At 33.2% G+C, this 27949-nt stretch overlaps 1 protein-coding gene across 1 annotated transcript; it reads left to right on the forward strand.

The window, feature by feature from the left end:
* Window positions 1–902: 902 nt before the first annotated feature.
* Window positions 903–27949, forward strand: LOC144841939 (prokineticin receptor 2-like). Its single transcript, XM_078698243.1, has 2 exons — window positions 903–1784; window positions 27147–27949. Exons 1-2 carry the CDS (start codon window positions 1240–1242, stop codon window positions 27925–27927), a joined length of 1326 nt encoding a protein of 441 aa, XP_078554369.1. The 5' UTR covers window positions 903–1239; the 3' UTR covers window positions 27928–27949.

The following is a 27949-nucleotide window of genomic DNA, read 5'->3' on the forward strand; positions in this document are numbered from 1 at the left end:
AATTTAAAAAATAATAATCAAAGTAACGTAATAAAAATCAATAAAACACGTACATAACATTAAACACAACATCTTAAAATCTTATAACATTCCCTAATTCATAATAGTAGCCATATCGATAAGTTACCATTATCAGTCGGTACTTATCAATAACAATATTATTATTAAGCGCCCGTTCTTCCAATCAAAAGCATTATGGACTCTTTGATTTGCAGATCCACTTGGTCGGATGATACCCATGTCATTATTTTTATGATATATGTATGCACAATGTGACTGGCGCGTCAACTACCAATTTGAGAACTTCAGTTCAGTGGCATTTTGCCATTCGTTTTTTGACGGAGAAGTGGATCTATGACGTCATAACGCTGCAAAGAAAATTATTTTTTTTAAATCAATTTTCAAAAATACACTTTATTATTTAAATTAGGTTATAAAATTAATATTACTATTCAAAATAAATATGTTACAACAATCATGCAGGTTAAATAATATGTAGTCAGTTCCAGCAAGGATAACAATCATACAGGTTAAATAATATATACGGTTACTGTTAGTTCCCAGCGAGGATAACCTCCATGCGGTTTCAACAATTGATAGACATCATAGTCAGAAAGGAGTGAAAGGAATGCAAATTGAACCTTTGAACACAGCTTGGTGCCATTTCCATTCAGAATCGAGCTTCTCCTGCTAAAAGAAGAATCAGTGAAGTCAACTGAACAAGAATACAGACAATCTCAACTAGAAATTGCAAACTTAACCGCAACGAAGCGGGAAGTTATTATATCTGACGACTTCAGGTGTATTATCGTTAGTCGACTTAACTGCCGCGTATTTTGACCGCATGAGGGCATAATTTACGACAAGTTGTCAAGTGAGTTTACAAGCCAGACGATATTGCGGTTGGCAGTAGGCAACAGATGACAATACAATGTCAAACGGTGTGTAGTGCTCCGACGTGCTTTATAGTCTTATATTTTTCTTAAATTTTGAAGTGTTTATTTCTACTAGAATGATTTGATAGCCGAACACATGAAACAGGGGATAACATCATCATTTTTGTTTGTGGAATCGGCCTGCTCTTCGAAATCGTGATTGGTTGAAACATTATAAACATTTGTAATGCTGTCATCTCTAATATAAATACATCATCAAAGTTGAGAAGCATCACATTAGTTGATCCGTGGACTAAATCACATGCTGTATTCAATCTGATCTGATTCGCTTTCGATATTCAAAATGTCGAGTTCAACATCAGATTATTCTTCGGCTGAGGCAAACCATTCCGGAACTTTTCAACATAGATTTGAAGTACACACTTTAGCACCGTTTGTGCGGAGTACCAATACGCCATCAAATATGGCAATATTTAATTCATCGAGTTTTCCTGATGTCCCGGATTACAATTCTTATGATTATTATAGTGATTATAACACGATATCTTCTCCAGACTGCTATACCATTTTTGTACAACCTCATGTATTTGTTCGCATGATGCTCTCGGTAACATATATTCTGTTGATACTGGTTTGTGGATTTGGAAACAGTCTCCTGATATTTATTATCTTATCTCAAAGACGTCTGAGAAGCATAACGAATTTATTGATTGCCAACTTGGCGTTTTCTGACATGATGGTGGCCATATGGACAGCACCGTTCGCTGGTTATTACTACATGATCGATGATTGGGTGTTTGGTGATGTCTTGTGTCCTGTTGTGAACACCGTTAAAAGTGTATCCATGTACGTGTCTGTTACTACACTCCTCGTCATAGCTATTGACCGGTAAGTTTGTAAATCTATAAATAATAGATAAAGGTCCATTCAAACTCTCATCTTCAAATAACACCTCCCTTATAACAGTTAGGAACCCACAAAAACTGTGGGTTCTTAACTGTTACCCGGGTAATCACCAATTTACCCGGGTAATCACCAACTTACCCGGGTAATAACCAACTTACTCGGGTATGAACCAACTTAACCGGGTAATAACCAACTTACCCAGGTAAAAACCAACTTACCCGGATAATAACCAACTTACTCGGGTAATAACCAACTTACCTGGGTAAGTAACTAAAGCTCGAACGGGCTACAAGGTTATCTCAAAATTTACACCACACGCGACCATTACACGTGTAAATTTGTTCCGTCCGAACGGGCTCTATGTTAAAAAGTGCCAAGTGTCATCAGTTTTATTTGAAGGAACAGAAAAATGTGTATCAGACTGTTGAAGTCGAATTGCTTAACTTGAACTTGAATATATTATTTAAGCGATAACAGTAGGCCCATTGTTGATGTCTTTAATTGTTCTGGTGGACTTTATAGAAATTACTTTCTCTGAAAAACCAACAAAACAAAGAAACCTATATGTAACCCTATACAGTTCGTCTCATACAATTCATAAAGAACCCATTGTACTTTTAGTATAGGTAATCTAATGTAGCCCAACGAAGACGACAATGAATAGAACGATGATAGTAAATATTATAAAGTTCGATAAAGTTGTCCTGCAAGGACGACGAACACGTAAGATATGTAGCTAAAGCTCGTCTACACTATCAAACTAGTTTGACCAAAAAAAAGTGTGATGTGCCCAAATATGGTAGTGATATGCACAAATATGGTAGTGATTGACATCATCATGTCCATATATGGGCACATGTCACATAAAGTTTGATAGTGTAGACAGAGCATGGTGGTGCAACATTGTAAGATTGTATCCATAACGTAACAAGCCTTTAATCTACCTATTGCTTTCGTTTTTAAATAAAATTCAATATTTAAATGTGTCATTATATTAATTAACCTTCGATTTTCCTCACAATCTTTTGTTCTTCATTGTTGATTTTATCAACAGTGTATCATAAAGCCCGGAGGAAAATACAAAATGAAAGGTCAGTAATGTCAACCGCAGTAACCATAGACTTGTTAAGCGCGACCGCGACATTTGTGGAGTCTGAGAAACATACAGGAAATTGATAGAAACCTATACCGAGGTGTTAAATATTAATTGCTAGCTGTTTCTTTATTTCTTTACTTCATTCCAGGCCAACAGCGAATTATCGCCACTAACAGGCTGGTTGCTCGTGTATATTGGTTGAATAAAAAAAAACTCACTTGTTAAAATTAGTATTTAGGCCTATATAGTTAGGTGACAACATAAACAAATAATATTACAATTTGAAGGAGAATGAACATCGTTATATAATGATTTTGGCATCATCATTAGGTCATTATCATATAATTAGCATCATTATCATCGTAATCATTATCATCCTTTTCTTCAACATAATTGTTATACCATTATGTTCAATATCATTTTACAAAAACCATGTTCGATAATCCGTTCCGTAAATAATGATAATGAATAAAATATCAATTCAAAAATAGCAAATTCAAAACGTTAGTCATGGTTTTGAATGGCCTAATAAATACCTGAACAAAATTAAACAAACACACGCGTTGACCTCCAAAAAACAATATACATTTTTACTGCTAACCAATCCAGCGGCGAAACAAGGTTTTAAACGAGTGTACCCCCATGAAGAAAATAAACCATGATACTCCAATTATTTTGGGCTCTCAGAGCTCTCAAATCCAACATACCGTAAAATCCGGGACGATTCGCTCCGGTATTTTCGGATTTGGTGGAATGCATCTTGGCTGAAACGTTCCAGACCAAACCAATTATTAATACACACACTGTGTTTACCAAATCCAGACTAGGCCTAGCATTTCTAGTTAAGAAATACTGTTTTCCATTTAATGTTTCTCTCAATAAAGGGCAAACATTTGTAATCGCATTAAAAACACAGTGCGTCACATTTTGGAAGAGTACACCATAAACAATTCCGGAAACAATTTAGATTTTAGGAATTTATTTATAAAATCAACTAAAATGTAACAGATTTTTTGTTAAAACGTAGTTCCCACTAGAACGCAACGAAACGTAACGCAGCGACGTATCGACGCAAGGTGCTGTATTGCGTAATCACAAGTGGGTACCGACGACGCAATAGTGCTGCAAACATCTCTGGTGTTTGGTTCCCACTAGCGACACAACATAGCGCAACCTACGCTAGTACGAACATGCCCTTCCAAATTGTGTTTGCCTCCGCCTGCGTGAAATCAAACCTGCTATGTTTGCAGCATTGTTGCGATTATGCAATACAGCACTTTGCGTCGATACGTCGTTGCGTTGCGTCCTAGTGGGAACCATGCTTACGGGAAATCAATTCAGGTTTATATCACACAACAACGCAACGACACTGGAAAGCATAGTACAGCGCGTACTCAAAGTACATGCGCAATGGGACGATCGTTCCGCATGCTTCGCCATTAATCAGCTAATCTAATCTTTCAAACTATCCATTACTTTGCAATCAGTGGCGATTAATGTTTACTTACCCATCATATATAATGGACATTATTACCCATAAACTTCTTTTCCTGAAGATTTTAAAGTAAACAGAATAAAACATCATTATGTCTAAGTTATAGGTACTTGCTTTAACGTAAGAACGAATGGTTTAACACCGGAATCCCACTAGCGACGCAACGCAGCGACGTATTGACGCAAAGTGCTATATTGCGTAATCACAATTGGGAACCGACGACGCATTAGTATTGCAAACATCGCATATTTGATTTCACGCAGGCTGGGGCAAAAACAGTTATCGGAAGGGCATTTTCCTACGTTGCGTAGGTTGCGTTACGCTGCGTCGCTAGTGAGAACCAAGCTTTAAAGCCGGAACGATGCGCAACGCAAGCATTTTGACCACCAATCACAACAGGTGAATTATTCGAACTTATTGTCATTGGTCAACTCGCTTGCGTCATTGGCTAGAGTTGTAATGGCAACCAAGCTTTACACATCTATGACGCATTTTACCCCCTCCTCCCACCCCTAAAGCTTGGTTCTCACTTGCGACGCAACGTAACACAATCTACGCAACGTAAGAAAATGCCCTTCCAATCATTGTGTTTGCCCCCGCCTGCGTAATATCAATTTTTACAGCAATGTTGCGTCGTCGGTTCCCACTTGCGATTACGCAATACATCACTTTGCGTCGATACGTCACTTAGTTGCGTTCTAGTAAGAACCACGCTTTAAACAAGGTCTTTACGCACATTTACAGACAGTATGGTCTCATGTCTGTCTTTAAATGCGCGTAAACATGAAGGAATTAGTGATACCTCCATGGTCAAAAGCAGGTCACAGAAAGCCGTTTAAACGAGCCATTACTACATTTTATTGATCGTCATGTTTATGGTGTTATCTTCCTTAAAGGTATGATGGGCATTGTAGCACTTTATGCACTAATTAGGCCAAGTAACCAGGGTAGAGTGAACTTAATTAATTGTAATTTCACTCTTCCCTAGTCTAACGTAATCAAATCAATCTTCAATTATGATAATAGTTAAGTCATATAATTATTTACTCCATGGAGATTGAAATGATATTATGATTGTATGACTCTTGTATAACAGAGAATAGAATCCTTATTTACCCTGTAACGTATGTATAAGCCATCCCTCTTGAGGAAGAAGGCTTTAGTTCATTTTCATAGATTTCCGTCTCTCAAAGTGGATTTATCATTGTTCTGTGTTACACCACGGCACTATTACAGAATGCAATATTCAGAATATCAAATTACCTTATGTTTTTCGTTTTTCTTTTCTTTCTTTTACGTTCCTAATAATACATACGTCATGAAAACTATGAAAAATAGCTGCGTATGCCTATTAACTTGCTTTGACGTATATATACATCATCAGTATCAACTATGTCCCCGGTGACGTGTCGTACTTGCAAACATTCATGAACAACATGATCCAATCGATGTATTGCATTCCGTGGAGAAATTAGTTTAAATGTCTGCATGTAGAAGTACACACAGAGTAAAACTTGATGTTTTGGCCATATGCGTCCTAATGAACTTGCTTTGGCGTGTCATTGAGATCCAAATAAACTATAAGTTGACGTGTCGTAGTTGCAAACAATAATGAACAAATTGGTCCTATCAATACACTGTATCCCATACCATAGAGGAATTAATATTGAACATTTTTCCATTTACACATATTAAAACTGTTTTGGCGTGCCATAGGCATCCTAATGATCAAACTTAATCCTAGCGATCCATCATGTTCATTTAAAAGAGATATAATCCACCGTTGTATAGCCATAATAATGCCAAACGTATTAAACTGTCGTCGGACCGAAGCTTTCAACTTTACAATATGTTTATAACCTTAGGCCTACACCGAAGCAAACAGTTATTTTAGATATATATTTTTATAAATCGCCTTTATGTCTGTTGATGAGAACATTAAAGACGTACTCTTTCCGTAAATCCGCAACACTGATAACTACAAATCCAGTAATTGCTTACTTTTCAATAAACAAATAACCAATTCCAACAAAAACAGCTAATCGAAAAATTCATCAATATGTATCTTGAAAGTCAAATCATAAGCAGGGCATAGATCGAATAGGTTGTATATCCACGTGACGGTTTATGACCAGTCAGCGTGTGTGGTACAATTATCACACTTTAGGTTCTGGGCCTGATTCGAACCCCATGGACATCTTCTTTGTTTAAAGAGATTATTTAGAGGGTTATGTTCAATTATATTTAAGAACTAGATCGGTCACCAACATATACATTATTGTTATTGTTGTCAAATTTATATAGTGCTTTTAATAATCAACAAATTGTTCCAAAAGGATTAAACAATAATAATTAATCTCATACATTATTCATGATTTCTGTCTGAGACGTCGTCCAGTTGGTGTAGGTTTACACTTGCGTAAACGCTTTTACGTAATGAAACTCAATTCTAAATATTCAAACCCATTATTCCATTATGATGAATGTTCTATTCGTTCCATATATTTATTTTTTTGGTTGAACATTCTAATTAAAGTTTGTTGTTTTTATTTGATAGTCTAAACAGACGGTATGCTCATTCGATCGACGTTAAATCATATTGATACATGCATTCATTTGGCCTAGCTTTCGGTTCGTTATCCTCTACCATTAGTCACATAGGTTTAAACATGGGCGAAGTGGCTGTTATTTCACGTTTCAATAAAATAAATTGTTTTTCATCTGTTTGTTTTAATGTTTTTCATGCCAATTGGTCTCAGACATGTAGGATAAATATCTCAGGTAACTCGTTACACATTTTGAATTAGAATCATTTGCACGTACAATATAACAAATAATGACTACTGAATAAGGCTAAATAAATAAGTCACGTTTGATACAAATAGTGAGTTATTTTTTATGTTTATTTTTTTTCTTCTGTGTGCTGTTTTAAATTGCAATTAAAGTGCGTTGAATATTTATTATAGCAATTAAGTAACATTCCAATACTAATATGTTTTACTAATTATGCACCACACTAGTAACTGTTGTGCTCTGAAATTCCCAGTTTGTTCCGCAATAGATTGTCTTACCTTTTTTTCGGTAACTAGTTTGACAAGAAAATGTGATGTGCCCAAATGTGATAGTGATGTGTTCAAATATGGTAGTGATTTGAGGTCATCGTATCACATTTTGTGTCACATAAAGTTTGATCGTGTAGACAGAGCTTATAATTTCGCGACTCTGATATATCGAATATTTAGCTAGGTTCTCTTGTTTAATCAAATTTTGCATGTGCATGCCTTCGATTATTATACAAGATAACCGTGATTGCTGTTGACTTTTATAATATAAAGTGACATGTATACTTTAATGAGATACACACACTAATTATAATCATGACACTGTTTTTATAGGCATTCGTATGATGAGTTTTAATATTGCATGTCGATATAATTTTTTGTAATATATCAGTGATACTTATTGGAAGAACTCCGCCCATGATATGATTATCTTCCACATGATCACTCCCGACAAAATAATCTGTTGATTGTTTTAAAATTACAGTTTTTAGTCCTTGTGCGTGACAGTGTCTTCATTTATTAGTTACTGCGTTGTAAACTATAATGCGTCAACAAATAGTACGGTAACGCGCCACGCCCGTATACTGCATTCACCTATGAGTTCTGGTGCTTGCTTTGTATGCTTTGGAATTGTAATGTGTCTCATCGCGTTGCGTGCCCACTAATGTTTCCTTGCGTTGTGAACTGTTAGATCCTCGTGTTTTGATGTTATCACTTCAGGGTAAATAACTAAACATAAACGCCGGGCCCCTAAAGCTTGGTTCCCACTAGGACGCAACGCAAGGACGTAAACGCAACGCAAGCGTGTTGACCACTCACTAGCGACAGTTCGAATAATCTATCGCTTGTAGTTGGTCAACTCACTTACGTTCCGTTACGTCCTTGTGTTGCGTCTCTAGTGGGAACCAGACATTAGCTAGAGTTGTCAATTGTACAACCATGGAACACTGATTATAATAAATTTTTAATGTTTGTTCTCGCATTTGAACTACATTTTTACACAAACAACCCACCGTGGTGATATTAATAATGTATGTCATTCAACCATATTATTTATTTTGTGTTTACTTTACAGTTCTACGCACTGCACTAGCTTCGTTTTGTTTTCTTTCGATATTATTTACATTTCACTCCCGCGCGGATACTATAAATTAAATACTTTACCGGATTACTGCACTAGCTTAGCTTAGAGCCCATTTACCATTTTAAAAAATAACAACATTTAAAAAGATCTGTATCGTCGTATGATGAACCCAAGTTTGTTAATTTAACAGTTAATCGTCTGCTTAATTTACGCGAAACAGTAAATCACTAATTCATTTATTACGTCGAGATGGAATGCTATAATTGAAGCATAATCGGTTGACCCCACCAATGACCCCGTGTTACACAGTCTTCGCCACTGGGTGCCATTTTAATACATTACGTACTTGTGGTTATAATTATATAACATAACTTAATGATTACGATGGTTGTATGATGAGCCATGGAATAGTGGGCAAATCTGGCATAATTATGCTATGTAGCATAATTTTGACCCATCTGGCATCTAGCATTTATGCTAGGCATAATTTTAGAAAATCTAGCATAATCTGGCATAATTTGAAAAACCCAATTTTCTAGAAATTTTCTTTAAAATCTAGCATAATGTTTACCCAAACTAGAATAATTTGGCCGCAAACCTGACCTGATGACCATTTTGTGCTGATTTCCATCGCTGGCCACACTGATGATGAGTATGAATTAGGACATTATTTAGAGTTTAGTGCCTTTTGGTATACACCATTATGTTAGTAGTAGTAGAACACTTTCATAGTAGTCTGCATCTCAGATATTTATGTAAAATGTCAATCAGAAATAGAAAAAAGGATCAAAATTTAATATTATTAGAGCCTGTTGAAAAAGTTTTAAACAGACAGCGGAGAAATATTAAGTTTACCTTTTAATTTTGGAGCTATAGTCACCAATGTTATAAAATTGTTAATAAGTCATTAATGTGCACTCGGCTAGGCCTACAGCAAAACACAGAAACAGATCATTCATATACGATTGTGTGGGTGAGATGACTTGAATTGAACTAATAAATTATACGCTAGGCCTAAACAAATAATTAGGACTTATGAAATCACGAATAACCCAATTCACACAGACTAGGTTTACTCTAAGGTACATGCATGGTGCTTATTAAATTTTAATTACTAGAAGTGATTATAGTGATGAAAAATGTTAATAGTATTATGAATGAGATGATGAGGAGGGTGATACTGCCGTGCCGGCCGGTGTTGTTTAGAGAAAGACTGTGATGTTTATGATGAAATAATGCCGTATGAGGATAAGCAACGGTAATTGCCATTTTTTATGTGTTTAATTATGATAGTGATTGAGTTTTATGAGTAACACATTGATGATGATGACATTATGAAAATGAGTAAGATGAGGAATATTATGAAAATGAGGAAGATGAGGAATATGATGAAAATGAGGAAGATGAGGAATATGATGAAAATGAGGAAGATGAGGAATATGATGAAAATGAGGAAGATGATGAATATGATGAAAATGAGGAATATGATGAAAATGAGGAAGATGATGAAAATGAGGAAGATGGGGAATATGATGAAAATGAAGAAGATGATGAAAATGAAGAAGATGATGAAAATGAGGAAGATGAGGAATATGATGAAAATGAGGAAGATGATGAAAATGAGGAAGATGATGATGAAAAGGAGGAAGATGATGATGAAAATGAGGAAGATGATGATGAAAATGAGGAAGATAGGGAATATGATGAAAATGAGGAAGATGATGAAAATGAGGAAGATGGGAAATATGATGAAAATGAGGAAGATGATGAAAATAAGGAAGATGATGAAAATAAGGAAGATGATGAAAATAAGGAAGATGATGAAAATGATGAAAATGAGGAATATGATGAAAATGAGGAATATGATGAAAATGAGTAAGATGAGGAATTTTGGAGGAGGATGTTGATTATAAGGAAAATTGTGGTATTGAGTAGGAGGAGGAGGAGGAGGAGAATTGATTATGATAAGGATGATGATAATGGTGATATGATGCAGATTTGATTCAATTAAGCATAGAATGAGATTCAATTGCAGAATGGCAATCGATACACATCCACATTGATTGTGTGTGCTTTGATTTAGTTAAAAACCATAGGACATAGACCTATATCTTTGAAATGTCATGCGAAACGAAAAATCGATTACAAACACAGGTGACAGGAGCTATTTGGTTTAGATGATCTGAACGCTACACGTTGACTTGCCCTACATAACATCACATTATAACTGCCTTGTTAACATTTGTTACATTCTCATGAGTTGAATGAAAGGAACCGGAAATGACGTATAATTGAGCATACATTTTAGATTTTGGTTTTTAAGCACGATCTACCTAGAACCCTGAAGATATACTGTCCATGTTTGGTTCCTTCTTGTGGAAAGATGGTATTGTGTCCTAAAGGCTTAATGACATCGTGCAAATGTGATTGAAAGCAAAACGGTTGGTCTAATAATCCTATATCTCAAGGAATAATAGCACTTCATTCAGATAGTGTGAACTTTGACATTTACGCAGACGATAACTTTAAACGAAGTGTGAATTTTCCCACTTTCTTAAGAAGTGGTAAATTATCTGTAAAACGGAACGTATACGGAATAACAACTAATATAACTTGAAATAACTGTTTTGCTTTTTAAAAGTGTTTACAATAATTGTTGTTATTGTGTAAATAGTTGATGTTAGTGTGAATATCCTTAAGCTTTACAAATTAGGAGTTTTTTTTAAAGTGTTAACATCTCATTTCCGAAAGTAATAACTTATCTAGTGAGGTGTAGTTAGGGAAAGAACGATAACATTTCCTGTTTAGTAAATGTCTAAATTGAAGTCATACTTATTTCAGAGTTTAAAGATGTATTGTCCCTTTGTCAAATTCCAAAAAAATTAAAAATAAAAGATTTCGAAAAAAAGTGGGTCATTTTGAAATATCATAATAGTTATTAACTTTCACCAAAAATTAGTCGAAAAAAAAATCATTTAACTGAAATACAGACATTTTTTGGTTCAAAAAATAACTTTGACTTCCAGTCAGAGTTTTCGATCAAAACATATCTCATAATGCAACGCGCTTATTTGAATACTCTGTATGCATAATCATAAAACTTCCTCGCGATCTGTGTGAAAACACCTTCTCAACCATGACGAGTTGTAAACAATCCTAATTAGCATCATGCATAATGTATAATCATGGTTTGAAATCTTTGTTTACTTTCGCTGGCGACGATTTTCCAGACGAAATGTAATCAAATTAATTTAGCTGTTAATTACGTAAAATTGTTGTTTTTGGCTCGAATTTTCGACTTAAAGTGAATAACTTTAATATTACTTTGATATGGCCAATTTAAATTTAGAATATTCTGACCTTCATTTTTTTGTGTTCAAGGGACAATACATCTTTAAAGTTTAATATCTTTTGTTGGTGTTAAACGTTTCGTCTTGAAATTAGTAAAATTGTCTTTGGCATTTTGAATAACATGTGGTACTGAAAATATGGCAAGAGCCAGGATTACCATAAGGGTAAAAAAATATTCTTTCTAAAAGTTAGTACATTACTTATTCCTTCTCTCCTCTCTTCTATTTATTATTTATTATTTATTTCCAGAGTTGACTGAAGTTCGATTGAAGTTAGGACGTTATTTATTCCTTCTAATACCACAGTTAGATTGAAGTTCGATTAAGCTTAGAACATTATTTATTCCTTCTCTCCAGAGTTAGATTGAAGTTCGATTGAAGTGAGAACATTATTTATTATTTATTTCCAGAGTTAGACTAAAGTTCGATTGAACTTAAAACATAATCTATTACTTCTTCCCAGAGTTAGATTGAAGTTCGATTGAAGTGAGAACATTATTTATTATTTATTTCCAGAGTTAGACTAAAGTTCGATTGAACTTAGAACATAATCTATTACTTCTTCCCAGAGTTAGATTGAAGTTCGATTGAAGTGAGAACATTATTTATTATTTATTTCCAGAGTTAGACTAAAGTTCGATTGAACTTAGAACATAATCTATTACTTCTTCCCAGAGTTAGATTGAAGTTCGATAGAGCTTAGAACATTCTTTATTCCTTCTTTCCAGAGTTAGATTGAAGTTAAATTTAAGTTAGAGCATTACCTTCTAGTCACAGAGGTGTTGGTTATTAAATAGATTGAAATTTGATTGAACTTAGATTTTCTTTCTTCTAATTCCAGACTTTATTGAAGTTAGAACATTATTTATTCCTGTAATTCCATAGTTAGATTGATTTAGTACATTTTTTTTTATTTTACGCAGACAATCTTTTGTTTAATGTTTTTCAATATAATTCCTGAAAGGAGTAGTAGAAGTACGCCCACAACTTGAATAACAATTAGTACTGAAATAAAGATCAATCAAAGATCAAACATGTGTATTTTATAGTTGCACACTCTCTCTTATTTCATTTCAAGAGGTAAACATTAAAAATTTAAATAAAATTTAAACTAAATTTATTTTTAGTTGAACCCCATCGTTTCTTTGTAACTGAAATCGATTAAATATATGTTGAAACATGTATTTTGATATAAATTTTTTTTTAAATTAAATAATTCTTTTCTGCTTTAAACATACTGTACCAGTAATTTTTGATCTGAACAAAATTACAACACCATATGTATTGTTTCATTACCTTATTTGGAAATCAGAATTATTGGTAATCTTGGCTGCTTTTGATAAATGTTTGTTTGTTGGAGTTATGACGTGTGTGTAGGAGGATTAGGTAAACTAGTTTGTAACATGGATCATTTGTGTATTGTCTTGTCACAGACAGACAGTTTAATAGATTACCTAACTACTAGACATTAATTGAATACGTATATTGACAAAAAAAGAAGAAAAGAAGAATGCTTCACATATGTTGAATACATGTAATGGTGAAGGAAAGATGAGGATATTGTTGGGTACCGTAATTGTTCAAAATCGATTTTACGTGGAGTATCCTAAGGAATACATAATTATTATTTCAATGTTTTACTTTTTAAACTGTATGAGGAAAAGTGAAATAAAAAAACACTGTAGGATATTAAGCGTTTATAGATAGGAGGTTTGGCTCTGGGCAGTTTATGACTACAACTGTACATTGCTGTGGTCGCTCGTCATCTGAAAGAATTGACAATAGTTTCTTTTACATCAGCTATTGAACTTATATTTGAAATGTCACTATTGAAATGTCACTATTTTAAATTACACTATTTTGAAAAGTCACTATTTTGAAAAATCACTATTTAAAATTTCGCTATTTGAAATGGAATTTGTCACCATCTAAAATGTCACTATTTAAAAAATCAATATTTGTCATATCAGTTGTCGTTATTTGAAATGTCAGTATTTGAAATGCCACCATTTTTAGTGTATATATAATGTTAGCAATCCATCAATGATTATCATGATTATGTGAATGTTTCATAAACATTAGTCATGTTCTGTTTAGAAACGTGCAGTTCCCTAATTTACAGTTATAAACACAATCAAAGGGGTTTTTTAACATATGACTTCTAAACATGCAACCTTGTTTTAAAACTTTTTTAATTTGAATTTTATTATTCGAAATGTTGGTTTCTGGGTATTTGGAAATACATAGACACTACGAAATATATTATACGTATAGTATGATGACACATTATGACATGTGGCGTTTGAAATGTTAATATTGTCATAACTAAATAAAAGTGAATTGATTGGTGGTATGACGCGTTATGAAATACGTATTGACACACTATGAAATATGTATTGACACGCTATGAAATACGTATTGACACGTTATGAAATACGTATCGACACGTTATGAAATACGTATCCACACGTTATGAAATACGTATTGACACGTTATGAAATACGTAATGACACGTTATGAAATATGTATTGACACGCTATGAAATACGTATTGACACGTTATGAAATACGTATTGACACGTTATGAAATACGTATCTACACGTTATGAAATACGTATTGACACGTTATGAAATACGTATTGACACGTTATGAAATACGTATTGACACGTTCTGAAAAACGTATTGACACGTTCTGAAAAACGTATTGACACGTTACGAAATACGTATTGACACGTTATGAAATATGTATTGACACGTTATGAAATACGTATTGACACGTTACAAAATACGTATTAAGACGTTATGAAATACGTATTGACACGTTATGAAATACGTATTGACACGTTATGAAATACGTATTGACACGTTATGAAATACGTATTAAGACGTTATGAAATACGTATTGACACGTTTTGAAATACGTATGATCGTCGATTGCATCATCGTCGTCTTTGCATTGTACCATTAATTTATTTAATTTGCTGTATTTCGGTCAGAAGGTTCTAGATAATAACAAATTAATTTACTGCATTCTGTCGCATCTTGATGGATTGTTAATAGTCGTGATATAATGAGCCAGGTATTCATACTTGGGATTAAATAAACAATAAATAAAATACCGAGGTCAAACACCTTTCATTTTCACTTAATATAAACAAAAAACAAGTAGTTAAAATTGTTTCAAGCATAAGGTTAATCAGTGGTATATTATGTTGCTTCTATGGTCTTTGGTTCAATTCATTTGACTTACCAATATCTAGTGTAGAAATAAACAATTGTACTGTACTTCTTTATTTAAAATGATATTCTGAATGTTAAATTAAATGTAACACAGTTATGTTATCTTTGTTAAACAACAAGTTTTGGTATGAAATGGGTTGAAAAAATGGAAACGCTGACTGGTCATCAACAACATAAGAAGGACAACAAATTTCAAAAATGTTCCTGTGTAAATTGAAAACGCATGTATAGCCTACATTTCAGTGTGTGTGTGTTTAAATCAAATGTGCATGTGTATTGTGTAATTCTGAATGGTCTTTTACTACCGCACCCATTTATTCACGTACACCTTTGCTGCGTATGGCGCCCCATACTCAGTTTAGTTTTCTGAAAAAATGTTTTTTACTCTCCATGTATAATTCATAACACATATATTATCTTTGCTGTTTATCGCGCCCCATGCTCAGATTTGTTTTGAAATCTGTATTCTCGACGATAACGAACATTAATAATTCGTGGATTTTGATTGTGGAACACTGTGTGTTTATCTTTCGTGATATTTCACCTTAAAAAAATGAGTACTCCGTGATATTATTGGCTTACATACAGCTAATTCCTCCTTCCTCTAATGATTAAATTATGATATATTTTTATTTGCAAGCGGACATTACAAAATCTGTTAAAGACAATTAATTTGTGTAATTTAAGCCTTATGATTTATAATAATTCCCACTTGGTTGTAGTTTACTGTGTTTTGTAATTGCTTCATAATTAGTACGAAGTTTTGTCGCAATTTAAAAGGTCGTTGATTTATTATATAATCTGTAAGATTATTTTAACAACAACTAAATGTCTCCATATATGTGAATAAGTGCATTTTGTAGGATTGTAGATAATAAATAAATCTTTTTTTTGTCTCCATATATGGGTTAGTATTCACTGATGAAACCATTTTTAAAAAATCTTTTGTGGTTCACCACCACCTTTATTCATTCAATGTTTCATTATATAATTTCTAAACATCTTCAACCTTTTTTCATTATTTTCTGTTTTTCCCCTCATTAATATCATAATGTTAACCTTTAGTATCATATACCATTAGTAAACATTAGCATTCATTTAGAATTTTCTGAATTGCTAAACATTAATACAATTTACAAAGTATTTACTTCTTAACATTCTTTTTTAGTTAAAATAACTATTGTGAGGCATTTAATAAATAGGCAAACTGCCTTAAAATGTCTTAACATGTTTCGAGAAACTATTCTCATCATCAGAACAGAAACAACGTCTAGAGTACTTATATATACCAATAGGACAGGTTGTATGTAAATGAGGAAGTAATTAGCATATAAAACAACAAGGAACGTGGGAAACAAACATTCTTTTTTTGTGTGTTAAATCCTCTATTTACAAAACCAATTGTATATTAATTAAATGTACACATTGTGCTTTTATACTTAACTACATACATCAAATGCATTGTTTGGTGTACACACATGTAAACATACACATTCATTTTCATGATATGTTTAATAAACCTTTTTATACGCCAACACACGCGTGAGAAGTCTATAGTGCGAACGTGCCCTTTGGTATAACACTTGAAGTATAAAAACCTTCTTAGAACGTGCGTGAAAGGCCGCTAGTGTGAACGTACACCTTTTAAGTACGGTAACACTTGAAGTGTGAAAAGGTTTATGTAAAACAGATTTACGATTAAAGCAATTTCTTTATAATTAATGTATGTGTGGATATTTTATAGTCGTGGCAAATTATCCGTTCGTTGCCATCGTGTGAGGTTGTTAATGGCCTCTTTTAAATGCGCCTTTTTTTGGTCAACACTCCATAGTTAATTACTCGTAGTGGATACATCGAATTATAATAGCGACTCTATGTAGGCCTATATAATTATTATGATTAAATTAATTTTTTAAAGTAGGCCTAAATAGAGCATCGTTTAATTTTATATTTTTCTATAACGGTATCATACGGTATATTACAAATATCCGTTATGTAAAATAACACTTTAATGTATTATTTTTGTTTTTCCAAAAACTTAGCATTACCTGGTGGGTTGACCCTCTTTGAACGGCGTACCACATGTGCCGAAACATGGTACATGTGTGCCAAATAATGTACTCACTGTTTGAGTACACTCAGCACGTATTCATTAATGTAGACCAAAACGAGATGGGAGGTCGTAGGTAGCAACAAGTGTATGTAATAGTTGTCGCTACAGATATTCAGATAGAAAATTGAATACAACGAAATAATAAGCAAGAAAATTAGGCTATCCGCTCGACACACCGTAAACATACATTGGTTAGCTATTCTTAAGCTAGATCTACACTATCAAACTAGTTTGACAAACAAAAAGTGTGATGTGCCCAAATATGGTAGTGATATGCCTAATATGACATCATCATATCCATATATTGGCCAATCACATGTTTTTGTCACAAAAAGTTTGATAGTGTAGACAGAGCTAGGTCCCACGGTACGAAAAAAAGTTTCCAACCACCCTCCCCCATATATTTTTTTTCTTTGACGGCAAACAATTAGACCTAATAATAAGCCTACCATAAGACATTATTTTAATACGTCACATTATGAACTTTACGTGAATGTTCTGTGCCATATTTGTGCATCGTTGTCGTAAAATGACATTTCTAAAAATTAACGATCAAAAGTTTGAACACTACAGACCTTCTTGTATGTGTCACCATTAATTTAAAACTCGAGTTGAAATTCAACACATTTAATGGACAGCCTCGAGATAGATAAATATTTTCGAGTTGTTATTGCAATTAGAACATTGTTTAAGTGTTCTAGAATTAATTGTCTACTGTATTACAATGCGATTTACATGTGGGTAGTGTGTAGTAAAACACACATACACAGTACATGATAATATTTACATTGCCGAAAGTCAGATGAAGAAAAAAAGGCGGGAATTCTTCTCACGTCCCTCCCTATTACTCTTTTTACTTCGCACGAAATTATTATATTATTATAAATTTGTATCAACTATAAATTTTAAATGGTCTTAATATAGTGTTATTGAATATTGTTAGGCCTATAATTTGTATACATGTTCTTAATTTAGGCCAACTACTGTATCTGCATGGCGCAGTATACGTGAATTTTTCTGGATCTGCCACGGCGAAACAAATAAAAATATACGTCATCAAATAATATTGTAATAACTTATACTGTATGTATTTTCCATTTACTTTACCCACGCCTATTAGGCCTACTACTGTATCTACATGCAGTATACGTGAAAGTTCTGCTACGGCGAAACAAATAAAAATATACGTCATCAAATAATATTGTAATAATTTATACTGTTTTTTTCCATTAAGAATGGCCTATTAGGCCTACTACTGTATCTACATGCAGCATTTTCTGGATCTGCCATGGCGAAACAAATACAAATATACGTCATCAAAACTAGATAACAAACAGGCAAGCATTCTTGGAACTCAACAACCACATTGTTTGTGCATTCTTTAAAGTTTTTTTATTGATTGTATAACTTTTTAATGAGATGACTCGATCGTTTAACGGTCTTTTTCAGATTCAGATTCGATTTATTACGTCATTCATACATATAGTACAATTGGTTTCTTGGCAGAAAAACACAAACAAAACAATACACACATAATATTTACATTTATGATCAACATGGAACTAACGACTGATCAAGCAATGTAAAATACAAAAGATCTAATGCATTATCTTTGGAACTCATTGTTGTGTAGCGCTAGGTAAGAATGAAAATGTATGTCTATTTGTTTTAACTGGAATTGTTGTTAATCTTCCAGATCTGGTAACTACTAACTTATTGTTGAGAATATTAGATTCATTAGCTAAAATACTATTTAATTTAGATATCATTTCATCATTACACTTTTGTGTGATATCTTTTTATTGTCACAAGTCTAGGCCTACCCGTTTTGCGAATTTACAAAAAACTTAAAATGTCCTTGGTTAGAAATCGGACCTCAAGATGACAGCCTGACGCTCATACATCGTCGAGCTTATGTTCTCCTCGAGTATGAACACCCGGCTAATGAGGGTTTGATTACTCGTCGTTAAGATCACTTTACTTCACAAGTAATAACTATCAATCGATATTAATACTATTCTACTGAATACGAAACAACAAGTATATGGAACGCCAAACTAAAAAAAAAATAGCTAAAATCATTTTTTTTTCTATAAGGACTATTTAGACCTAGTGAATATCTCATAAAACTTCAGTTTTCGATGTTTACCCTGGTAAGTTGGTGAAACACGAGAGCCCATGAAGCGAACTTAACCAAGTAAGTAAATAGGTCCGAAAAGCTATCATAACAGATGATTTTCAGTTGAGTAGGTGGCTTTCTAACATTTTATTCACTGAAATATAATGGCGTTCCATAAATAATTACCATCAGTAGTCGATATTTGACCAAGTAACCCAATTAGGTGCATAGAGAATGTTTGGAAAATAATTAATTTGGGTACCATAATGATTGCGAACACCCTGATGCTAAAGCAAACATATTTGCATTTCACACTTTATTAAAAATAACAATCAAAGCGGGGTCATCACCTAGTGTCATGACGTAATACATAACATGTATGCATTATGGCATAATACTGACAAAGATTTTGACTCGGGGTGCAGAAATCATGGATAATTCATGAGATTAATTATTGTGTGTTAAAGATAGCCGACGTATTTATACTAATGCCTAACCCTCTAAATAATCTCTCTCAACTATTAAAAAGAAACATCGAAAATTTCGAAAACGTACGTTATGCTATTGTAAAAAGTCAATAAAGTACGGATAAATATAGCTGATTTTCTTTACTTTTTATCAAAATCTAATTGATTGACATCATAGTGAAGATAAATACAAAACAGCTATTTTGTCATTGTGATGTATTACGCACATTTATCCATCAGATATTCAAAGAAAGTATTATAAATGTACATTTTTACATTAAAAAATATGATAAAATGAGGTCTCATAAATAAACAAGACAGTTTAAAGGCTACTTACAGTAGAACATGATTACATTGATAATAATAATATAATCAGTTTTCTTTACAGTGGCGATACTTTATGTAAAAAAAACATTTAAGGAAAAAACTACTTTTGAATTGAATATCATCATCTTTTGAACTTATGGTTGTGTGGATCTTTTTCTATATAGTCTCAATAAAACATGTTAAATTGATTTGTTTTGCGTTATGCTATTACTATTAGCAGTATTATTATCCTTCATAAAACCGGGTTACCTACTGTATCCTAGCAACCCTCCTGGGCCTACTTGCCTCCTTAATGTTACCATGAACGTTTCAATTTCAAAGAAACATTTCTTTAAATCATATTTAATTAAATTTGTAAACTGGAAAATTTATTGGCACTTCATCCAAAGTTAAAATCTAAAATGTTACTACAAACTCAATAGACGTTTCGCCCATTGTGATTCACTAATAATATCAGTAATATATAAATCATATTATGATTCATATTATGATTTATATATTATTTTTAATAGTTGCTTAATTGTAATTTAAAAATGGGTTTGTAGAAACCCTAAAACAATTTTCTACTTAAGAATGACAATGGAAAATTTATTGCCGCTAAAAACAAGTTAAAATGTTCTTACGAATCAATATATCATGCTTACAGGGTTGTTTATAGTTGCTTTAGTCGTCTGTAATTCAAAGGAGGGTTGCAGAAACCCTAAAACTATACTTTCTATTTTAAAATGACCCAAGAAGTACACAATGTTAGAATACGGAGGATATTCAGTTAGGAAAACATCTGAATGTAGCCCGTGGCATGCTGGCAGAGTTGTAAAAAGAACCCTCACTTGACGACAGCTAAAATAATAACAGATACTGACCTAGAAATATTCCAGTTTTTTTATTCCCTTGTTGCAAGAAATTTTGATTCTTGGTAGAAAATTGTTATTATATAGTTTTGGGTAATACAATATATTGACAGTTTTGAACTATTTATGCATTCCCATTTAATTATAACATAGCATCACTTTAGGCCCAATAAAGTTTTGTTAACTTTCCATTATAGTATATTAAGTAAGTGTATTCTTCTTATTTGCTGATTTCCTATAACATGCCGGTTTTTATTTCGTTACATTGAATGGTAAAGGTCTAACCAATGGTTCTATTCAGTCAGTTTAGTTGTAAACATTTTGGGATTGTTGTGCCACGCGATAGGCTGGCGACAATCAAAACAAACCTGTAGAGTGCGCCGTATATAATAGTTCTTCTCCGCGGCCATGTCACCTTTTGGCCTAAGTTTTTTGTAGATAGGCCTACAGGTATTTTGTTTTAATCTCTTGGTTTGCTTTATTATGATTAATATAAAGTTTTTCAACGAACTATATTGTTTCCATATCAAGTCAAATCGAATGCTAGTTAAATTGCTATATTAAGCAAAACTATTTTTATCGGTCCAATCCAGGTCATTTACATTTGATTTGTCAACACTTCTTTCGATATAATAAAATAATAATTGTCACAATTAACGTATTTAAGTTCATAGCAAATTGCTGAATTGATAGCTTCTCTTGTTACCATACTTTTTAACTGATGGCTTCTCTTGTTACCATATTTTATGCAGCCAGTCCAAAGGGTATTTCTATTTTTGGATGTGAACGATGTTATAAATAGGGTGTACTAAAATGTACCTCAGCAAAATATTAGTGTACAACCTTTCCAATTACATTATTGATCGAAACATCATGTTGTAATATAGATAACTAATGTAAAACAAATTAAGTTTATATTGCTAAAAGAACTCCATGAATAGAATGAAATATATACTAAATAAATTAATTATGGTTGCCAGTTATTCTTAACGAATTATAAACATTATTTTGCTTCGGTTGATTCTACTTTGATTCTTTACTTATTTATTCCTAATTTAGTTCGCTAAATGTCAAGAACTTGTATTAGTTGATACAATTTTGTTTTCTCTTTTGTGGCGTAAACACCACTTTTATTCACAGTAATACCATCATAGCATCATGTCACATAGCATCTTTTTATTATTTTCATTATTATCACCTTTGTTATTTTCTAATGTTTTTATCATTACAATTTGTTCACCTCCATCAGTGGTAGGCATATAACAGTGTAAATGGTGTAAATTCACTTCATTTCATTCACTTTCTTATATTTTTCTATACTACACTTACAGAAATAAAGGTTAAACAAGATTTGATACAATATTGATATAGTTGGGAACTACGTCAAGTTTCATAAAAACTAGAGCGTACAGTATACAATCAGACTATTTTAATTACCATGATATTAAAGTGACACTGAAGATAGAACCGTGTTGTACGTGTACTCAATCAGCTGTTACATCTCAAATGACATATAAAAAGAACATTCACATTTAACATCCTGAATGCGCAGACGATAGTTCAAAGTTCATGAATTCCTGAATTTTACAGTAAATTGACCATTTATAATATGAGATTGTAACAATTCCTTCTATATTCTTGGTTGAATTGATACGCTGTTCTTTGATATAAGAACTTACAACAAAATATGATGTGCCCATGTATGGACATGATGATATCATATCACTACAATATTTGGGAATGTGCCAATATAACCAATTATGTTTTAAAAGATATCCAATTATGTTATGTTTTTAAAAAAAATATCTCTTTTAACCATATAATTGTACAAACACATTTTGTATAATATAATTATGTAATCTTTGTATATTTTTGTCATGAATGGACTAATGAATAAAAGTGGGCTAAACCCACGAAAGAGAAAAAAAACAATATTTGGGAATATCACTACCATATTTGGCCACATCACACATTTTTGTCAAACTAGTTTGATAGTGTAGGCGGAGCTTAAGTGTTAAAATGGATTTCAATTTTTTTTCCGGTTCGACGACTCAAACTACCGGTTAGTAGTTATATAGCCCGAGTTTGCAATGATGGATAAGGCTCAGCTAGCTTTAATCCTAAGAAAACAGTGCTTTTTCACGAATATAATGATTACTGTTTTTACGTCAATATAATGATTTATCCAGATGTTTTGCACAACTATGACGCAATTGTAATGGTAACTCAGTAACAGTACATTTGAAAAAAATGTTAAAGAAGAATGCGTATGATTCAGAGGTCGTGGTTCGAGTCACTCGAGTTTTTCCACTTTTTCAAAACAATTGTCTACATAAAGTATTGTTTTTTTCTTCATAGAAACCAGTTACTTTTCTTCTTAGCAACATTTTGCCGATTTCAAATGTTCTCACTTTTTGGTATAGCATAAACAAGACTACTTCCAACAGGGTGCACTATATATACATTAGGATAATAATAGCATGGAGCATTTCCAATTAAGTTATCAATCGAAACATCCTGTTTAGTTTGCATAGGTAGCTTTCGATTTATGACGACCGATGACCTACCTAGTTAGGTCAATCAATATGTCGTCGATAGTCGCCACCTCCTGGACTTTGTCGAGGTGGGGAGCGAGGAAACACCTCCCAATATCCCCGCATGCACACATGTTATTTTGGTCGTCAGTCCAAAAACAAGCATAGGCCTACTTAGAACACTCGTAACCTTTTTATAGGTAATTTTTGTATTTTGTTCCTTATCAGTTAGTTTAGTTTATAAAACTTTAAATCAAGATTATCTCAATGTTCTGTATATGTTCACGTTAATCAAAACAAGTGTAAAACATTATTAAAGTGTGTTACTATATGACTAGGACGTAACACAAGGACGTAAGCGCAACGCAAGCAAGTTGACCATTGACGAGCGATAGTTCCAATATTCTATCTCTTGTGATTGCGTTGCGTCCTAGTGGGAACCAAGCTTGACATGTAATGGAAGAATGCCGTAACTATATTACACTAAAGGTTGTGATATTATCATAACTCGAAAACTGATATTTTAGGCCTCTGGGTATAATCGCACCATGAAGTTTCATGGGTTAACAGAAAAGGTCGCTAGATCATCGCCTACACTTTACACTGTCAATAAGCAAGTCCCCGAACAATTTAATAACCCATAAAATATCGACCTGTCGTGATTCGTATTAGATACTGTAAGCCCAGCCAAATGACACATGAGTATGTAAAGAAATATACAAATCCAAAGGCAGATTACTGGAAAATACTGTGGGTTAAGATCTCAATAAGGATTCAAAATAAAATAAGAAAATTGTAATGAATTCATCTTATTGTTCTCTCCAATGAGAGATTTTATTCAGTATATGCGGGTCACCAGCCCTATGATACAAGTGTTACCATGAACATTAGATAGGTGCACTTGACGTAATCCACATGCAATTGTGTTTTGGGATTTAGATATTGACATTAAGTAGAACATGTTTGGGATATGGTGTGGAAGGTATCGATCTCTTACATTGGTGTATACACGAAATATTAAAACAAAGTGGAAGATATCTTCAATATCATCATTATTATACTTTACATACCCATTCCTCCCGAGGAACCTTGCGCCATTTTCCCGTTTCCGCTTCTAAATTTAGGATTCCGAGTCTTTAGTGAACATCATCTTGTGGTATGATTTGTCTATTATATCTAAATAGCTTTCACATTTTAGCTTGGATTTATACTGCGAGTAATAGGAAATAGATGGATAATGAGATAGCCTTTCACACCACCTCTGGCATTCAATATCAATACATCATTGCCTGAACAATAAAATATATCTGTTGACATTTTGGACATGTTGTGCATCAAATGTATTTTATACGGTGAGAACAATTTGAAGAAACACATTTCTTGGTACATATCAATTGTATAATTAATGAATATTCATGAGTTATAACGATCGTGTTTTTGCCTTCGTCGGATGCCCATGCATACCAGTTGAATTTGACGATCCCGTGTCCCCTGCTGGCCAATTATCTGCATACAGAACAGTAAAGCATAGAAAACAGTAAAGTAGTGTGTTTTCATTCCACTAGCATCAGATCTTATATCACATAAATTGATTGCTTAATCATCTCCAACATGGACGACGATCGTTCCCAGGGTTCTTCTCGTCGCGAATGAATTGTTACCATGGTGTTAGAAAAGATTTACGTCCCGAATTTCAAATAATTTAAAGTTAGCAATAATATTTCTTAATCACTAGATGTTAAGCCATGTCTACACAATCAAACTTTATGTTACAAAACAAGGCCATATACATGGCTGCAGTCGCGTGCTCAAGTTAGTGTTTACCGACCAACCGATCGACCAACCGATCGACCAACCGACCGACATCGTGACTAAAAATGTGATGTCAATGTGATGTCATATACACATGATTATGTCATATCACTACCATATGGGTATATCACTACCATATTTGGGCACATCACACTTTTTTTTGTCAAACAAGTTTGATAGTGTATAGTTATGACTCTTTTGGGAATGACATAATTTATATTATAAAACATAAATATAACGTTAATCATACTTCATGTTTAGTTATTATTTATGACTATTATCACCAGGTGATGACTGAGTATGAAAACATGTCTCTTACTTTTATCGTTTTCGGTCTTAACACTACTTAAATGAATTACTATATCAATATTTATTATTCGATTTAAAAAAAAAAGATTTCATTCGTTGAGAGATTGTCTGTTTTTATTCATAATAATAAACATACCTACTATTTTAAAGTAAACTGTTTATACAATGAATCAAGGCAGAGGTCTAAGCCATCCAAACGGCTTCTCTTCGATCTAGGATATTGGTGTAGAGGTTGGTTTCGAACTCGGATCATTCACCAATCTCGCGTTGCACACAATTCTACAAATATTCAACGTTCAATAGTACCATCAAATATCACTTTCCTTTTATTAGGACTAACGATACTGAACGCACGTGACCAATCAAATGACAATGTATCAGTTTTTAGTGAAGTGAAGATGGTTTTACTGTTTTTTAACAATTCGTAAACTAGTTAATTTGTAGTTCAATGATTGTCATTGGTATTTCATTAACCAAAAAAAAAAACAGTTATATCATACACATTATATATATATATATATATAGATGTGATTGCCCGATATCTAGTTAATTAAGCCCTAATGATATAATAATTCAATAGCAATAATAGATAACTGTAATTAAAACTACCACAGGCTTATGATTGATAGAGTATCGATGAATGATGACCAGGATGTGTCGCAAGCTTCAATTCGTTTGGGGATACATTGACGACGTGCCGTCTGCTGCGGTGATCGTCTGCGCATTATTGCGCCATTTGTTCATGTTACAAGTAGGCTTAGGTTAAGTTGTATAGTTGCATATTAAAAAGTTATTGAATACTTGGATTAGAAGATTAACCAATAAGAAACCTTGTGTTCTAAAAATTATATCGTCTAATTGAGGGCGCTGTTAAAGAAACTGTAAACGTTATGTCACTAAATAATTACATCTTTAGTCGATATACCTATTTGATATCTTGGGCCTGATTTGCATTGCACGCGTGTTCATTTTTAGGACTTTTTGTATTTTTAAAGTGCAAATAGAAAAACAAATAGAAATACAGTTAAATTGTGTGATGGCGCTAGTTACAATCCGTTATGCGTGATTAATTAATGAATGACGTAATGCATAAACATGCATAATTTTAAAGATTTTTACTGTAAATGCATCATTGTATGCTATTGTAACACTCCAGAGATGTTGTAAATAAAGTACGCCGAGTGAATTTTATGTTTTTGTACTGTCGTCAGACGATAATTGACCGACATCATAATAAAATATAACTTTATTGTTTTATTACAACGGCATAAGAACAGCTTTATGTATAGTTCAATATGTACACTGGAGTATGATATAAAAATAACATTACAATAAAATGATCTGACATTTAAAATCTCTTTTGTATGTATCTTATGTATGTATTGTATGTAGTAAATCTACCTTTTCTACGGTGAACAAAAGTTTCAAAGACCACCTGTGTATTATCAGACGTAATAGAAGAGATCTTTGTGTTTTATTTTTCAGATATCAGGGTATATTTCATCCGTTAGAACCAAGAATGACCAAACCAACGCTAGTCGGTATCATCCTTGGTATTTGGGTGTTTGCCATATTGATCTGCCTGCCAACTCCTCTCTTCACGCGAACAGTTTCAGCAAGTGATTGCGAACGCGGCGACAAAGTTATAACGTACTGTGCTGAATTCTGGGAAAACGGGAAAGCGAGCCTTATTTACATCGCCTGCATTACCGTGCTAGAGTTCATCCTACCAATGATAATCCTATCTTTCGTGTACGTTAGAATAGGTATACAGTTATGGTTCCATAGAGCACCTCCTGGTCACGTGACAACCGAGCGGCAACAAGAAATTACAAACGTACGGAAACAGAAGACAATTCCTATGCTGATCACTGTTGTTGTTGCTTTTGGCATTTGCTGGGCTCCGTATTATTGTTTTAATCTGTTGCAGCATATTAGGTATAATTATGGAACAAAAAATGCGTATACTTCTGGGGATTTGGTTATGTATTACATTACAGAAACCGTCGCAATGATAAATGGTGTTATAAGCACAATTATTTTCTTCATCTTAAGCCCAGTATTCCGGAAAGAGTTGCAGGCTATTTTTCGAAGAAACAGAGGGCGATGTTGCAGTACCAGATGTCCACGCGTACTGCGCATTGGAACGCGCACTTTATCTTTCCGTACACCAAAAACAAACAGTACCAACATAACAACGAATAATCGAAACGGCTACATGCCGATAAAAAAAATGGTAGCGGAATCAACTGAAAGCAAAGTTTGAATAGACATTGCAGCATGTTGCT

The sequence above is a fragment of the Antedon bifida genome, chromosome 5 (assembly GCF_963402885.1).
Source record: "Antedon bifida chromosome 5, ecAntBifi1.1, whole genome shotgun sequence".
Taxonomy (NCBI): domain Eukaryota; kingdom Metazoa; phylum Echinodermata; class Crinoidea; order Comatulida; family Antedonidae; genus Antedon; species Antedon bifida.

Excerpts from the sequence above, each read along its gene's own strand:
- LOC144841939 (XM_078698243.1), top strand. The coding sequence starts at position 1,240 with ATGTCGAGTTCAACATCAGATTATTCTTCGGCTGAGGCAAACCATTCC. Across the intron at positions 1,785-27,146 it reads CTCGTCATAGCTATTGACCG|ATATCAGGGTATATTTCATC; the intron begins GTAAGTTTGTAA and ends TTTATTTTTCAG.